Genomic DNA, 13342 nt, shown 5'->3' on the forward strand with positions numbered 1-13342 from the left:
GAGAGAGAGAGAGAGATCGGGAGGAGTAGTTGCTTTCATATGTAAATGACGGAAGTGAATCGTGCGCCAAAGTAAGACCTCCCACCTCACCCCACCCCCCCTTTACCTATACCCGGCTGCCCTAACTTCCAAACCCGGACCTTAACTCCGGCCTTCTCGACGCCCTCCGCGGGGGTGGGTCGGTCCTCTCCTTACCATATAACCTGCCCGGCAGTTAACTTGGCTTCACGGCCGCCCTCCGCCCAGCCTCGCTCTCATCCACCCCGGGAAGACCAGGTCTTTTTATGCGCCCCCTCTCCTCTCTCTCTCTCTCTCTCTCTCTCTGTGGCAGCCCGCCGGCCCTTGCGTAGGTACGACCACCACCTGGGTATGTCGGGAAAGGGCCATAGCGACAGCGGCGTGTGGCGCATTAACCCAGCACTGCAGTAGTCCCGTTCCTCCCCTCTCTCTCTCTCTTCGCCGGGCCCCAGGTTGCTGTCTTGTCCTTCACACACACACACACACGCACGCACGCACGCACGCACGCACACACGCACGCACGCACGCACGCACACACACACACACACACACACACACACACGCACGCACGCACGCACGCACGCACGCACGCACGCACGCACGCACGCACGCACACACACACACACACACACACACACACACACGCACGCACGCACGCACGCACGCACGCACACACGCACGCACGCACGCACGCACGCACGCACGCACGCACACACACACACACACACACACACACACACACACACACACACACGCACGCACGCACGCACGCACGCACGCACGCACGCACACACACACACACACACACACACACTTACTCACTCACTCCCTCACTCACTGAGTCTCACTCAGTAACTCACTCACACACGCACGCACGCACGCACGCACGCACGCACGCACGCACGCACACACACACACACACACACACACACACACACACACACACACACACTCACTCCCTCACTCTCTGAGTCTCACTCACTAACTCACTCACACACACACACACACACACACACACACACACACACACACACACACACACATACATGGGTACTCTTGTGGGTAGTTAGGTACTCCCCCCCTCACAGGATATTGCTTCCTCCCCCTCCTCCTCCTCCTCCGCCTCCTCCTCCTCTCCTCCTCCTCCTCCTCTTCCTCCTCCTCTCCTCCTCCTCTCACAGGAGAGACTTATTTGCCCAGAGCTACGTATTCAATCCGCATTTTATTGCCGGCTTCGGACGACACGGAATATGAAATCCCTAGAAGAAGAAGAAGAAGAAGAGGAGGTGGAGGTTCTCCTCTTCCCAAAAGCGATGTTTTCAGTACTCGAGTCAATACGCGAGACACAGGGGTCGGCTGTGTCAGACTCCCGGACCAGAGTCCACCCACACACACGCAAAAAAAAGACACGTCGTTCAGAAACAGTTGTAGGGTATTGTGAGGAGGAGGAGACGAAGGTATAAATGTATCTTGCTTTCATAGGTAAAGCCGATGTAAGAGTCATATATATATATATATATATATATATATATATATATATATATATATATATATATATATATATATATGTCTTTCATACTATTCGCCATTTCCCGCATTAGCGAGGTAGCGTTAAGAACAGAGGACTGGGCCTTTGAGGGAATATCCTCACCTGGCCCCCTTCTCTGTTCCTTCTTTTGGGGGAAAAAAAAAAAATGAGAGAGGATTTCCAGCCCCCCGCTCCCTCCCCTTTTAGTCGCCTTCTACGACACGCAGGGAATACGTGGGAAGTATTCTTTCTCCCCTATCCCCAGGGAGGATATATATATATATATATATATATATATATATATATATATATATATATATATATATATATATGTGTGTGTGTGTGTGTGTGTGTATATATATATCTATATATATACATCGTCCTTACCTATCTCCTTACCTGCCTCCAGATGGCGCCCTTTATCTTGCCTCGTGAGGCCTGTGCTTGTGTGTGTGTGTGTGTGTGTTGAAACCCTCTCTCTCTCTCTCTCTCTAAAGAAATAGAAAATGGTAATCCTGAAATTACCTCTACGACAGAGGGGGAGCGGCGCGTTCATTATCCTGTGAGACCCATTGAAAACCAGGGGCTCGTCTGTCGCCGTTGTCGTGACCTTAATAACCTATATTTAACAAAGGGATCCGAACCCAGCGAACGGGAAAAGGGGTTAGGAGGGAGGGGAGGAGGTCGATCGTCGGGAATGGCTGGCTGGTTCGCTAGCTGACGTGTTCGCTGGCTGGCGTGCTCGCTGGCCAAGCCGCTTGGATTGCTTTTGACGAGAGGGGCACAGAGAGACTCTGTGGTTGAATCCTCTTTATATCCTAATTCATATTTATTGTCCTCCATCGTCGGTCAGCTTAGGTTTACGTGAGGGTCGGCGATATACGCCTTGGATGAAGTTACGTCAGCTTTTGGTGAGGGTTTACGATTTACGCGTTTTACGTCAGCGTTTGGTATGGAAGACGCGATTGTTACGACCATTTAAGTGTCATGGCTTTACGTTGACAAGCCATGGTTAAATGCGATGATCGGGATGATTAGGAGTAGGATGTGGCGTTAAGAGAATCATGATTACAGTAAAGTGATATATATATATATATATATATATATATATATATATATATATATATATATATATATATATATATATATATATATTGGAAAGGATCACAATTTTGCGCGTGATCAAGATATTCCTACGAATCCACTGGGAAAATGAAACACGAAAAGTTCCCAAGTGCACTTTCGTGTAATAATCACATCATCAGGGGAGACACAAGAGAGAAATATAACAGTCAGATGATATACATCGAAGAGACGAAGCTAGGACGCCATTTGGTAAACATGTAAACATGTTTACCAAATGGCGTCCATGATGATGTGATTATTACACGAAAGTGCACTTGGGAATTTTTCGTGTTTCATTTTCCCCGTGGACTCATAGGAATATATATATATATATATATATATATATATATATATATATATATATATATATATATATATATATATATATATATATATAACGAAACCATTGGTATTGCTGTGACGGTCAAGTTTGGAGGTACTTAGGTGTAGATGCCGTGATGGTAGCGATTTAGAAAGTTAGGAGTTAGAGGTAGAGGCACGGGAGGATGGAGAGAGAGAGAGAGAGAGAGAGAGAGAGAGAGAGAGAGAGAGAGAGAGAGAGAGAGAGAGAGGCTGGAGCAGACTTGGGGCATAGAACGTTCAGGACAAAGAGCGAGGGAGTGATCTACATCGTCTTTGTTTCTGGATATGTCCTGCGTACGTCCTCCATACAGCGACAATGGCCACTTCTCAAAAGGTAAAGAATGGGAAAAGAGGGAAAAGAAAATTGAGATGTGCCTGTATGTGAATGAGTGTGTGTGTGTGTGTTTGTGTGTGTGTGTCTATATAAGACAGCACTGAACGAATGGGCCACATTATGGTAGCCCTCCGTGCAGTGGAGGGAAGGTGGTTTACATTATGCCGGCCCTCCCTGCAGTGGAGGGAAGGTGGTTTACATCATGTCGGCCCTCCGTGCAGTGGAGGGAAGGTGGTTTACATCATGTCGGCCCTCCGTGCAGTGGAGGGACGGTGGTTTACATCATGTCGACCCTCCCTGCATTGGAGGGAAGGTGGTTTACATTATGTCGACCCTCCGTGGATTGGAGGGAAGGTGGTTTACATCATGTCGGCCCTCCGTGCAGTGGAGGGAAGGTGGTTTCCATTATGTCGACCCTCCGTGCAGTGGAGGGAAGGTGGTTTACATCATGTCGACCCTCCATGCAGTAGAGGGAAGGTGGTTTACATCATGTCGACCCTCCCTGCAGTACAGGGAAGGTAGTTTACATCATGTCGGCCCTTCCTGCAGTGGAGGGAAGGTGGTTTACATCATGTCGACCCACCGTGCAGTGGAGGGAAGGTGGTTTACATCATGTCGACCCTCCATGCAGTACAGGGAAGATGGTTTACATCATGTCGACCCTCCATACGCTGGATATGTTCAAATTGTTTGACGTATTGTACACATTTCATTGGTCTTGTTCGTGTAATCATCAGATATCGTCTGTTATACATCACAAAGGATGGTACCCCGTGAGCGTTCATGAGAGCATAAACCTCACTGGTCTTGAAAACATTTTCAAGTCCTAAACCCCTTTTGTCCCGGCTGCTTATATAACCTACCCCCTTTCCCTCCTTCCCCTCCCAGGCCACTTGTATTACTCTACCCTTCCCTCTCAGGTCCAGATGTTTAATCCCCGTCCTCCAGCCTTCCCAGAGTATGGAACGGATTTGAGAGAAGAATGTAGTATTGGGTAGCCAGTCAGGGCGGGAGCGCATCTGGTAAATTGGGGAAGAAAGCAAATCGTTAATGAAGAGGAGGCGAAGCGCGTGGACCCAACACACACAACCCTTCGACATTATATGGGATGTGATCCTCTTTTTTTTTCTCTTTCCTGTATTTGTACTTTTTATGGTTTTAAATGCCACGGTAGATATTGTCCTTGGAGTCGTGGGACCTCTCGTATGGTTAGTGTGTGTGTGTCTGTGAGTGTGTGTGTGTGTGTGAGAGAGAGAGAGAGAGAGAGAGAGAGAGAGAGAGAGAGAGAGAGAGAGAGAGAGAGAGAGAGAGAGTCCACCTACCTATCTTCATCCTCCCTCCTAGTTTATTTACCTTAATCTCCGCTACTCCCACCTCACAAGCTAGTTACCCAAATGAATGCTCGCTCACTCTCTCTCCCTCCCCACACAACCTCAGGTAATTCATTAAGCTCTCCCTCTCCAAAATTGATTCCCCTAACTCACCCCCCCTTCCACACTGGTTACCCTAAACTCCTTCTCTCCAAGCTATACTGGCTTGAAACCTTCCCCCTTACCACCACCACCACCATTTAAACTCCGTCCCTTGATTGGTTTTGCTCACCGTACTGGCCTTGGAAGATGTGTGACGGGGTGGAATGGGGTAAATTGTCTCACCTCCTTCCCTCTTGATGGAGTTTGATTTACCTTCCTGTCTCATTATTGGACGTGTTGACCTCACTTGATGAAGCTTTGCGCTTTTCCGTCGTCCGTCCATTCCCCCCCCCCTGGGTCTTGACAGGCGCGCGTGACGGAGCGTCAAGAGTAACGAGGGAGAGGGTAAGTAGGGTGCCTTTGTTAGTGGATCTACTCGCCCGTCCGTTGATCAGTACGTCCGTCCGTCCGTTGATCAGTACGTCCGTCCGTCCGTTGATCCGTACGTCCGTTTGTCCATCAGTACAATCCCCGTCCCTCACCCAGGTCTCTGTTTATTCTGTGATTGTCACCAATAAAAAAGAAAAACTCGGTGGAATTCATTTGTTGACTCAGCCATGCACGTAATTGAGCATGTCATTATGCAGGGCAACGCTTGGGCAGCGGCCGGACCCTGCGCATATTTTATCGAAGATGTCTCTCCTTCGTGACCTCCCGCTGTTGGTTCTGCTGTGTTGTCCTGAGGTGTTTAGTGTCGTGTGTTACGAAGAGGTGGGGTGTTGGGCGGCGATGATGTGGGGGTGAGCAGAGCACATAGCATACGTCTGTGGTGGTTAGCAGAGCACATGATATACATCTGTAGGGTTAGCAAAGCACATGCCATACACCTGCAGGGTGATCAGAGGACATGCCTCACACCTGTGAGGGTGATCAAAACACATGACATACACCTGTGGGGTGATCAAAGCGCATGACATACACCTGTGGGGTGATGAGAGCAAATGACACACTTCTGTGGGGGTGATCAGAGGCCTACATATATCTGTAGTGAACTGCCTGTGGTCATATAAATTGGTGAACTGACCCGTAGATAATGCTGACCTGCACTTTCCATTCCTTCGCAAAGTCTCTTTGTATTGTTCTGCGTCTGTGGACCTCGTCTGAATGTGTCCTCCGGAGTAGTGCCGCCGTGACTGGATGAAATTATATCCTCCTGATTGGCTTTAGATTAATGTACTCGAGTCATCTTGATTGGCCAAAAGTTTGCACACAATTATATTCTTATTGGCCTAAAGTATGTATGTAGTCATCCATATTGTCTTCAAGTATATGCATTATTATTATTATTATTATTATTATTATTATTATTATTATTATTATTATTGTTATTATTATTATTATCACATTTGCCTCAATGGATGACCTGTTGACACCTTCCTCATTATAGACACCCGTCTCAATATTAATAATGTACTTGATAAAGCACTTTTCAGTAATGGCAGTACAGTAGTTAGAGGTGGGGCTTCATAGCTTGCTGGTTTTGAAGCCTGAGGAGCACGGCGAGGGCGTTGTCGAAATGCCCAAGAGTACATGAAAGTGGGAAAGCCTTGAGGATGGTGGTTATGTAGGTAACTTAAGGTAGCGTTGCGTGTCTGACCCAACCAGGCGGAGGTAAGAGGTGTGTGTGTGTGTGCGTGTGGTGCCTCTCGCCTATTGGGGATTTACCCCTCACCCTCCTCACCAGGTCCGTCACGCAGCGCTTAATAGCTTCGACCTTCACGCCGCCTTCGTCAACAGGTCTTGGGGGGATGGGATTCTGAAATGGATATTATGATTTAATTTTTTCCGTGTCTCGTCCGTCACTGTAATGTTTTGACTCCGCCCTCAGTGCTCGAGTGTGTTTAATGTTTTGTATGTATGATTGTTGGTCGAGAATGAAGTTAAGGGTCTTCTACACTGGAGGACACCAGCCCAGAGGGAGCTCTCCCTCTGGTGATCACAGAAGAAGCTAAGGCTCACTGGCGACCTCACACTGTGGGAAGAAGAGGTGAAGAGAGATCATGGTAGTTATGAATGGCAGTTGCGAACATTGCCAATGGTGGTGGTGTATGGGGTCGAGCGAAGTGTTGGTAGGCTGGAGTTGTGTGAGGAGATGGGACTTCGTTAGGCTGCTTCTTAAGAATTGTGGTGGCGGGTCCTCCCTCGAGTGAGGTTGTAAGATGATGTATACAGGTGGCGGCGGCGCGAGTACCCGCTCGACCACCTCAAGTAGGCTCTCTTAAGAAGATCTCGCCCTGAGGGAGGGAAGCCATCAGGGACGCACTTCCTGTGTTATGATTAACTTTACGCCAGCGACGATGCCTCCTTGGGCGTAGTACACACGCATGTGGGACCAAATGTTTGCGTATATCCCCATAGGAGTAGACTGATGGTCCATGATGAAGACTCTGTATATATATATATATATATATATATATATATATATATATATATATTATGTTTGTATAATATTCAACTTCCTCTCGCTCACTGACTAAAAGATAAACTAGACGTTATTGAACGATTATATCGTAGTGGCAATTTTTTTTATACTTTTTTTCATTGTTTGATATTTCACTTCTGTAGTTTTATGATACGTTGCGTCCCCTGTTTTTGTTTTTCGCTCACTGTACGGGGATATGTTTACAGAACGAGCGACAGTGAACCACGTCCAGAACAAATTGAACAGACTCGATATTCCGGAACAAATTGGAAGGACAGAAAATTGGCGCAGTTAATCTTCCCTAGGGGGGCACTGTGGTGGTGTGCAAGGGATGTAGTGAATTAACGGGTGTCGGGTTAACTTAATGTGAAGGTGGGACGACGGAGCCACCCCCAGTGTGAATCGTGGGTGTGTATATGTGTGTGTGTGTGTGTGGAACCGGGGAAATCTACAATACACAGAACACACGTCACCATTGAGTGGTAGATAGTATACAGACAACAAGAGAACCATAAGGGAAAATGAGTCCTAGCACCGGTGGAGATGATATCATAGAGAATGACAAGGAAAGGTGAGGGGGGGAAAACTATAAGATTTTATTAGACTGACGGATTGTATAACCACGAGCTGGATGGTGATAATGATGTATGATGGTCATTAGAGATAACGCTCGTTACCCGGTGGTAACTCGGGAGGGAGGCGAGTGTGTAAAGCACTTGTCTTCTAGCCCTCGTTCGCCCTCGTGAAGACCCCCGCCTTCATGTGTTTAATCTGGCAATCGGTCACCAGTTTATGACACCCCCGAGTAGCCGTGCTGGGCACACTGAACATCCAGCAAGGATTCAAACAGCTGTAAAGGGATTCGAGGCTCACCGACAGAGGTCCAGGCATGATCCTCCTCTGGCCTGAAGATATTCGGTTTGTGTATATCAAGACTTTTATATCCAGTGTATAACTATGTATTTGGGTTTTCCTCTGTGGACTGGACACACGATCACGCACAAAAAGAAAAAATGCAGTCTCTGGCAGTAGCGCTGATATTCACCGAAGGGACCCCAATTCAGCACTTCGTACAAGGCCGTTGTGTTTCATTGAATAGGACGACTGGATTCTCACGATGGCTGATGAAGAAGAGTGTGGGGGGAGGAGATTCCCCCCCCCCCCCACCACACACACACACACACACACACACACACACACATGGCTCCTCATGTTTGGCGAAGTTTTGTGACGGAAGTCCTCCTGTCTCGCTCCCAAAGTTGAATCATTAACAGACTTGAGAGTGATGTCAGCAGCCTTGTCCCAGAAGTGAGGAAGGAAGACCTACTCAGCAGCAGCTCCTCCCTTGGGAACGTACCTAGGAGGTGCTGGAAGCTCAGGAGGAGGAGGAGAGGACCTCTTCCTCCACCCTCATTAAAACGATCACCTCCACCCTGGAGGGCCGTAAGCCAGTTAAAGAGAAAGTCTGGATACGTCTCAAGGTTGCTGTTCTCGCCTGTACTTCAGTTCATCACTCCTTTTCTAAGGTGGAACATCGCATCGCACACGAAGTTCACTCGTCATGACAGATCCGTACGTAGACCTGCGACTAGGGCAGTTAGGATGCATACGTTAGGACGTAGGATGAAGTACTGATGAACTGGGGTTGACATTGTGGTGTGTGTGTGATGGGAATGCCAGAGAGGACCTTACCCACAGGTTCAGGTGACCTGTGTCAGTCGCTACATATCTCTTAATTTGTTCATCGTAGCCACGACCAAAATATCCTCATCACGTTACATTTCACCTACATTTTAAGTTTGATTGTAGAAAGTTAGTTTACGTAAGGAATACTGACTTCTTTTGCGTTTACGGTCGCCTATAGAGCTACGTGGGATTAAGAACATTTATTCATGCTTAAATCATACCATATTTTGTCAGTCTTCATCTGTCTTCTGTTTCATTAGGTCTCCTCTTGGTCCCAATCTCCCTGTGTCTATCATATTCTTGTTTTCACCTCATTCATCATCATGATAAAAACCATCCCAAATATCCAATGGTTATTTTCTTGGAATTGTTCCACCCCACGTATTGAGCATCGCTTTTTTTCCCTCTCTCTCGCCTGCATATACACCCGAATCTTTTATCATTCTCATCCCTTGAAATCTTTTCTCCCCTGGTCATATATTCCCTCGTACATTCATCTCTTCCTTCCCTCTCTCATTTCCTTGACGTTCACTTGCACTTCCCTGACACTACGTGTTCTCCTGTGTCGTAGATTCCATTCTTAATGCTTCAGATTTGTATTTTTTTTTTTCCTCGCCCCTGGCTTAAAGACGACCCACCGCTTGAGGTGCAGATGATCCTCCTGCTCGTCTGTTGGGACCAGATGGCCACCAGTCACGGGACGTGGGTTATTGAATGCCGTAAATTCGTAACTAGTGATAGAAATAGATTTTTGTACACACACACACACACACACACACACACACACAACACAACACAACACAACACACATGAATTTAAGAATGATAATGGAAAGTGTAAAACTCACTCCCTGTAAAGTGCAAATAGTGAATTGAAAATAAGTAACCACACGCACATTTGTGTGTGTGTGTGTGTATATATATATATATATATATATATATATATATATATATATATATATATATATATATATATATATACACTCACTTGTGAGGGTATTGATTGTGTGTACCATTCATCCAACCTGTATATACAGCCTTGAAAAACAAAATCAGGACTGAAATAACCAGGGGATGCGACCAGTTTCAATTTCGACAGTTCTATTATTGGCGGTGTATTAATTTCCGAGGGAGAGCTTATGGAAGGAAAAAGTGATCAGTCATATGATGGATTACAGCTCAGGAAATGTTTCATACATGGATGTGACCATTGTGTGTGTGTGTGTGTGTGTGTGTGTGTGTGTATGTGTGTGTGTGTGTGTGTGTGTGTGTGTGTTAGGGTCTATATTGCCCTGTTGTGTGTGTTCCGTATGTGAAAGCCTGTGTTGTTTACGTTTGTGTGTGTGTATGTGTGAGCACATGGATCCTTGTGCTTACACACACACACACACACACACACACACACACACACACACACACACACAGATACTAGAGGATGAATATGATTTCTTAAGAAAAAGAAGACAAAGAGAATCGACAGATATGGTATATCAAAACGTAAGTAAAGTCTGTGATCACCATGGAGTATTGAATCCTAAAGATGCCTAAGAAACTTTGTAGATAAGGAGCTCAGTGGGCTTATGAACATCAGAGATGACAGACCGAAGGAAGAAGAGAGAACTAGGCAACGCAGTCAGAATGGGAAATACAAGAAGACATTACACGAGGATGTAGAGGACAGAGCAGCTCCGACGAAGTCTTGGACATGATAGATAGGATAGAGAAGTTCCCCCATGGAAAGACTCAGCCCGTTTTCTATAAGTATGAAAATTTTCAGGAGCCCACCCGCGAAATTAGATGATAGAGGACAGAGCACCTCCGGCGAAGTCTTGAAGACATGATAAAAAGGATAGAGAAGGTCCCCATAAAAAAAGAGACACCCCGTTTTCTATAAGTATGGACATTTTCAGGGGGCCCACCCGCCTAATTAAACAGTCGTCGATAGGATATAGAGGACAGAGCAGCTCTGGCGAAGTCTTGAAGACATGATAAAAAGGATAGAGAAGTTCCCCCATAGAAAGAGACTCATCCCGTTTTCTATAAGTATGAACGTTTTCAGGGGCCCACCCGCGAAATTGAACCACACCGTCGATTCTCAACGTATCCTTTGTTGGGTAGGATCCTACCGTCTACCCTCAACCATCTCTTGTTAACTGGATGTTATGCGCGTCGATTCCCTTATTCGTGAGGAGGGGCGGACTTTTCGCCGTTAATATTCATTGGTTACGTGTTAGAAAATGGCTGATATGAATTTCACTTGCAGATTCAATTATCAACTCATTTTCTATTTTTTTTGATTCTCTCTCTCGCACCCCATCGGACTAAACCTCGTAGAAAATGGGAATACCCATAGTCCGTTTTCTACTGAGGCCTCCCTTTAAAAGGTTGGTTACTGGTGGCTTAAGAAGACAATATTGTTCCCCCTTCCAAACCACAACACCTTATAAATTAATTAAATGAATTGATTTATGATGATAAGGCAGTATGTTTATCCTTTTGGAACTGGGTGTGTCTGTGATAGAGAACGGGAGAAGGTTAGATAATAAAAGATGAAATAACAGTTAGAGAAGTCATTATAAAGGAGAACGTTTGACAGGTGATATGAATGGATGGATGGGAGAGAGAGAGAGAGAGAGAGAGAGAGAGAGAGAGAGAGAGAGAGAGAGAGAGAGAGAGAGAGAGAGAAGGAAGGAAGGATAGAAACATGAGTTACCCCTTGTGTACATTGGAAAATGGTGAAAGAACACGGCACGTATGCATCGCTAGGTATGACTGTTGCAACTATTTTCGCCTCAAGGAAATGCAATTCTTTTATTAGTGTAGATACACAGAGGACAAAAGAAATAAGAATAGAATAGTAGCTTATGTACACTCGCTTCCTGTATACCTTCTCTCTCTCTCTCTCTCTCTCTCTCTCTCTCTCTCTCTCTCTCTCTCTCTATATATATATATATATATATATATATATATATATATATATGTTAATTTATTTATTCATTATACTTGACCGCCGTTTCCCGCGTCAGCGTGGTAGCGCCAGGAAACAGGTATTGCTTATAGCCATTGTGTGTGAGACGGATACACACCACGGCAGTGAGCGACAAGACATTCCTGAAGCTGTTGCTCCTCTCTTTCCAGCGGTGACCCAGCGTGACCTGAGCCGGGCGCCGAGCCGGGAGAGCGGCGGGGGAGGCGGGGACGTGGGCTCCCTCCTCCTCACCCCTTACTACTCCCCCTCGCCCCACCAGCTGAGTCCCCGCTCGGAGCTGCGTCGGGACCAGGCCATCGACAGGTCCCCTTCTCCACTCCTCAGGTGAGATAGATGGGAAATGGGACGGGATGAGGGAATCGTGGAATGGGACGGGATGAGGGAATCATGGAATGGGACGGGATGAGGGAATCGTGGAATGAGACGGGATGAAGGAATCGTGGAATGGGACGGGATGAGGGAATCGTGGAATGGGACGGGAGAACCGGGGGGGTCATGGGACGGGATGGGGAAAGTATAGGACGTGGTTAAGGGGATCATGGGACGGGATAGGAGATCGTGGGACGGGATGGAAGAGTATGGGACAGCATAAGTGATCACAGGACGTGATGGGACAGTATGGGACGGAATCTCTGGCGGGTGGGCCAGGAGGAACATTATTGGCAAAAGGTCTCTCTCTCTCTCTCTCTCTCTCTCTCTCTCTCTCTCTCTCTCTCTCTCTCTCTCTCTCTCTCCCAAGGTCAACTGGTTCCTCGCCTCCCCGGTGCTTAGAGGGAGGAGACCCCAGGCTCCACCAAGGGGGGCGGGAGGGGCAAGTTCTATGTGAGAGAGAGAGAGAGAGAGAGAGAGAGAGAGAGAGAGAGAGAGAGAGAGAGAGAGAGAGGTGGGGAGGCTGCCGTGCTTCAGAGAGAAGGGATAGTCTCTCTCTCTCTCTCTCTCTCTCTCTCTCTCTCTCTCTCTCTCTCTCTCTCTCTCTCGAAGAGACAAAGACCGAGATGGTCTCCGAGGCGTCGGAGATTTCTCCCCCTCCTCCTCCTCCTCCTCCTCCTCCTCCTCCTTCACTTGAGTGAAAGTCGTGTAGCGACCTGAAGGTGTAAAGAGGACGTAAACTTTAAAGACACTTTACAGCTGCACTTAAATCTCGTGTGAAACTGCACTCGGGCGTCCCTCTGGTCCTGGCAACTCACTTGTAATCTGCCCGCCGCAGTTTCTGAAGGAGAGAGAGAGAGAGAGAGAGAGAGAGAGAGAGAGAGAGAGAGAGAGAGAGAGAGAGAGTGGTTTTGGGTGGGAACTCATTATGATACGGTCGGGGGTAGTTTACGTGGGGGAAGAAGGATGGCTGTTTCGAGGCGTTAACAGCAGGGGACAGCTCCCCCCAGCCTCGCCCTTTTCTTTTTTTTTTTTTT

The 13342-nt window shown here is 47.0% G+C and overlaps 1 protein-coding gene across 1 annotated transcript in view; it reads left to right on the top strand.

The window, feature by feature from the left end:
* The window catches only part of LOC139753116 (uncharacterized), a 63845-nt gene that overhangs the window by 24913 nt on the left and 25590 nt on the right, over positions 1–13342 (top strand). Inside the window, exon 3 of the mRNA XM_071669204.1 lies at positions 12086–12260. Within this exon, the coding sequence (XP_071525305.1) occupies positions 12086–12260 (175 nt within the window). The remainder of the gene's footprint in view (positions 1–12085; positions 12261–13342) is intronic.

The sequence above is a fragment of the Panulirus ornatus genome, chromosome 14 (assembly GCF_036320965.1).
Source record: "Panulirus ornatus isolate Po-2019 chromosome 14, ASM3632096v1, whole genome shotgun sequence".
In the NCBI taxonomy this organism is placed as follows: Eukaryota; Metazoa; Arthropoda; class Malacostraca; order Decapoda; family Palinuridae; genus Panulirus; species Panulirus ornatus.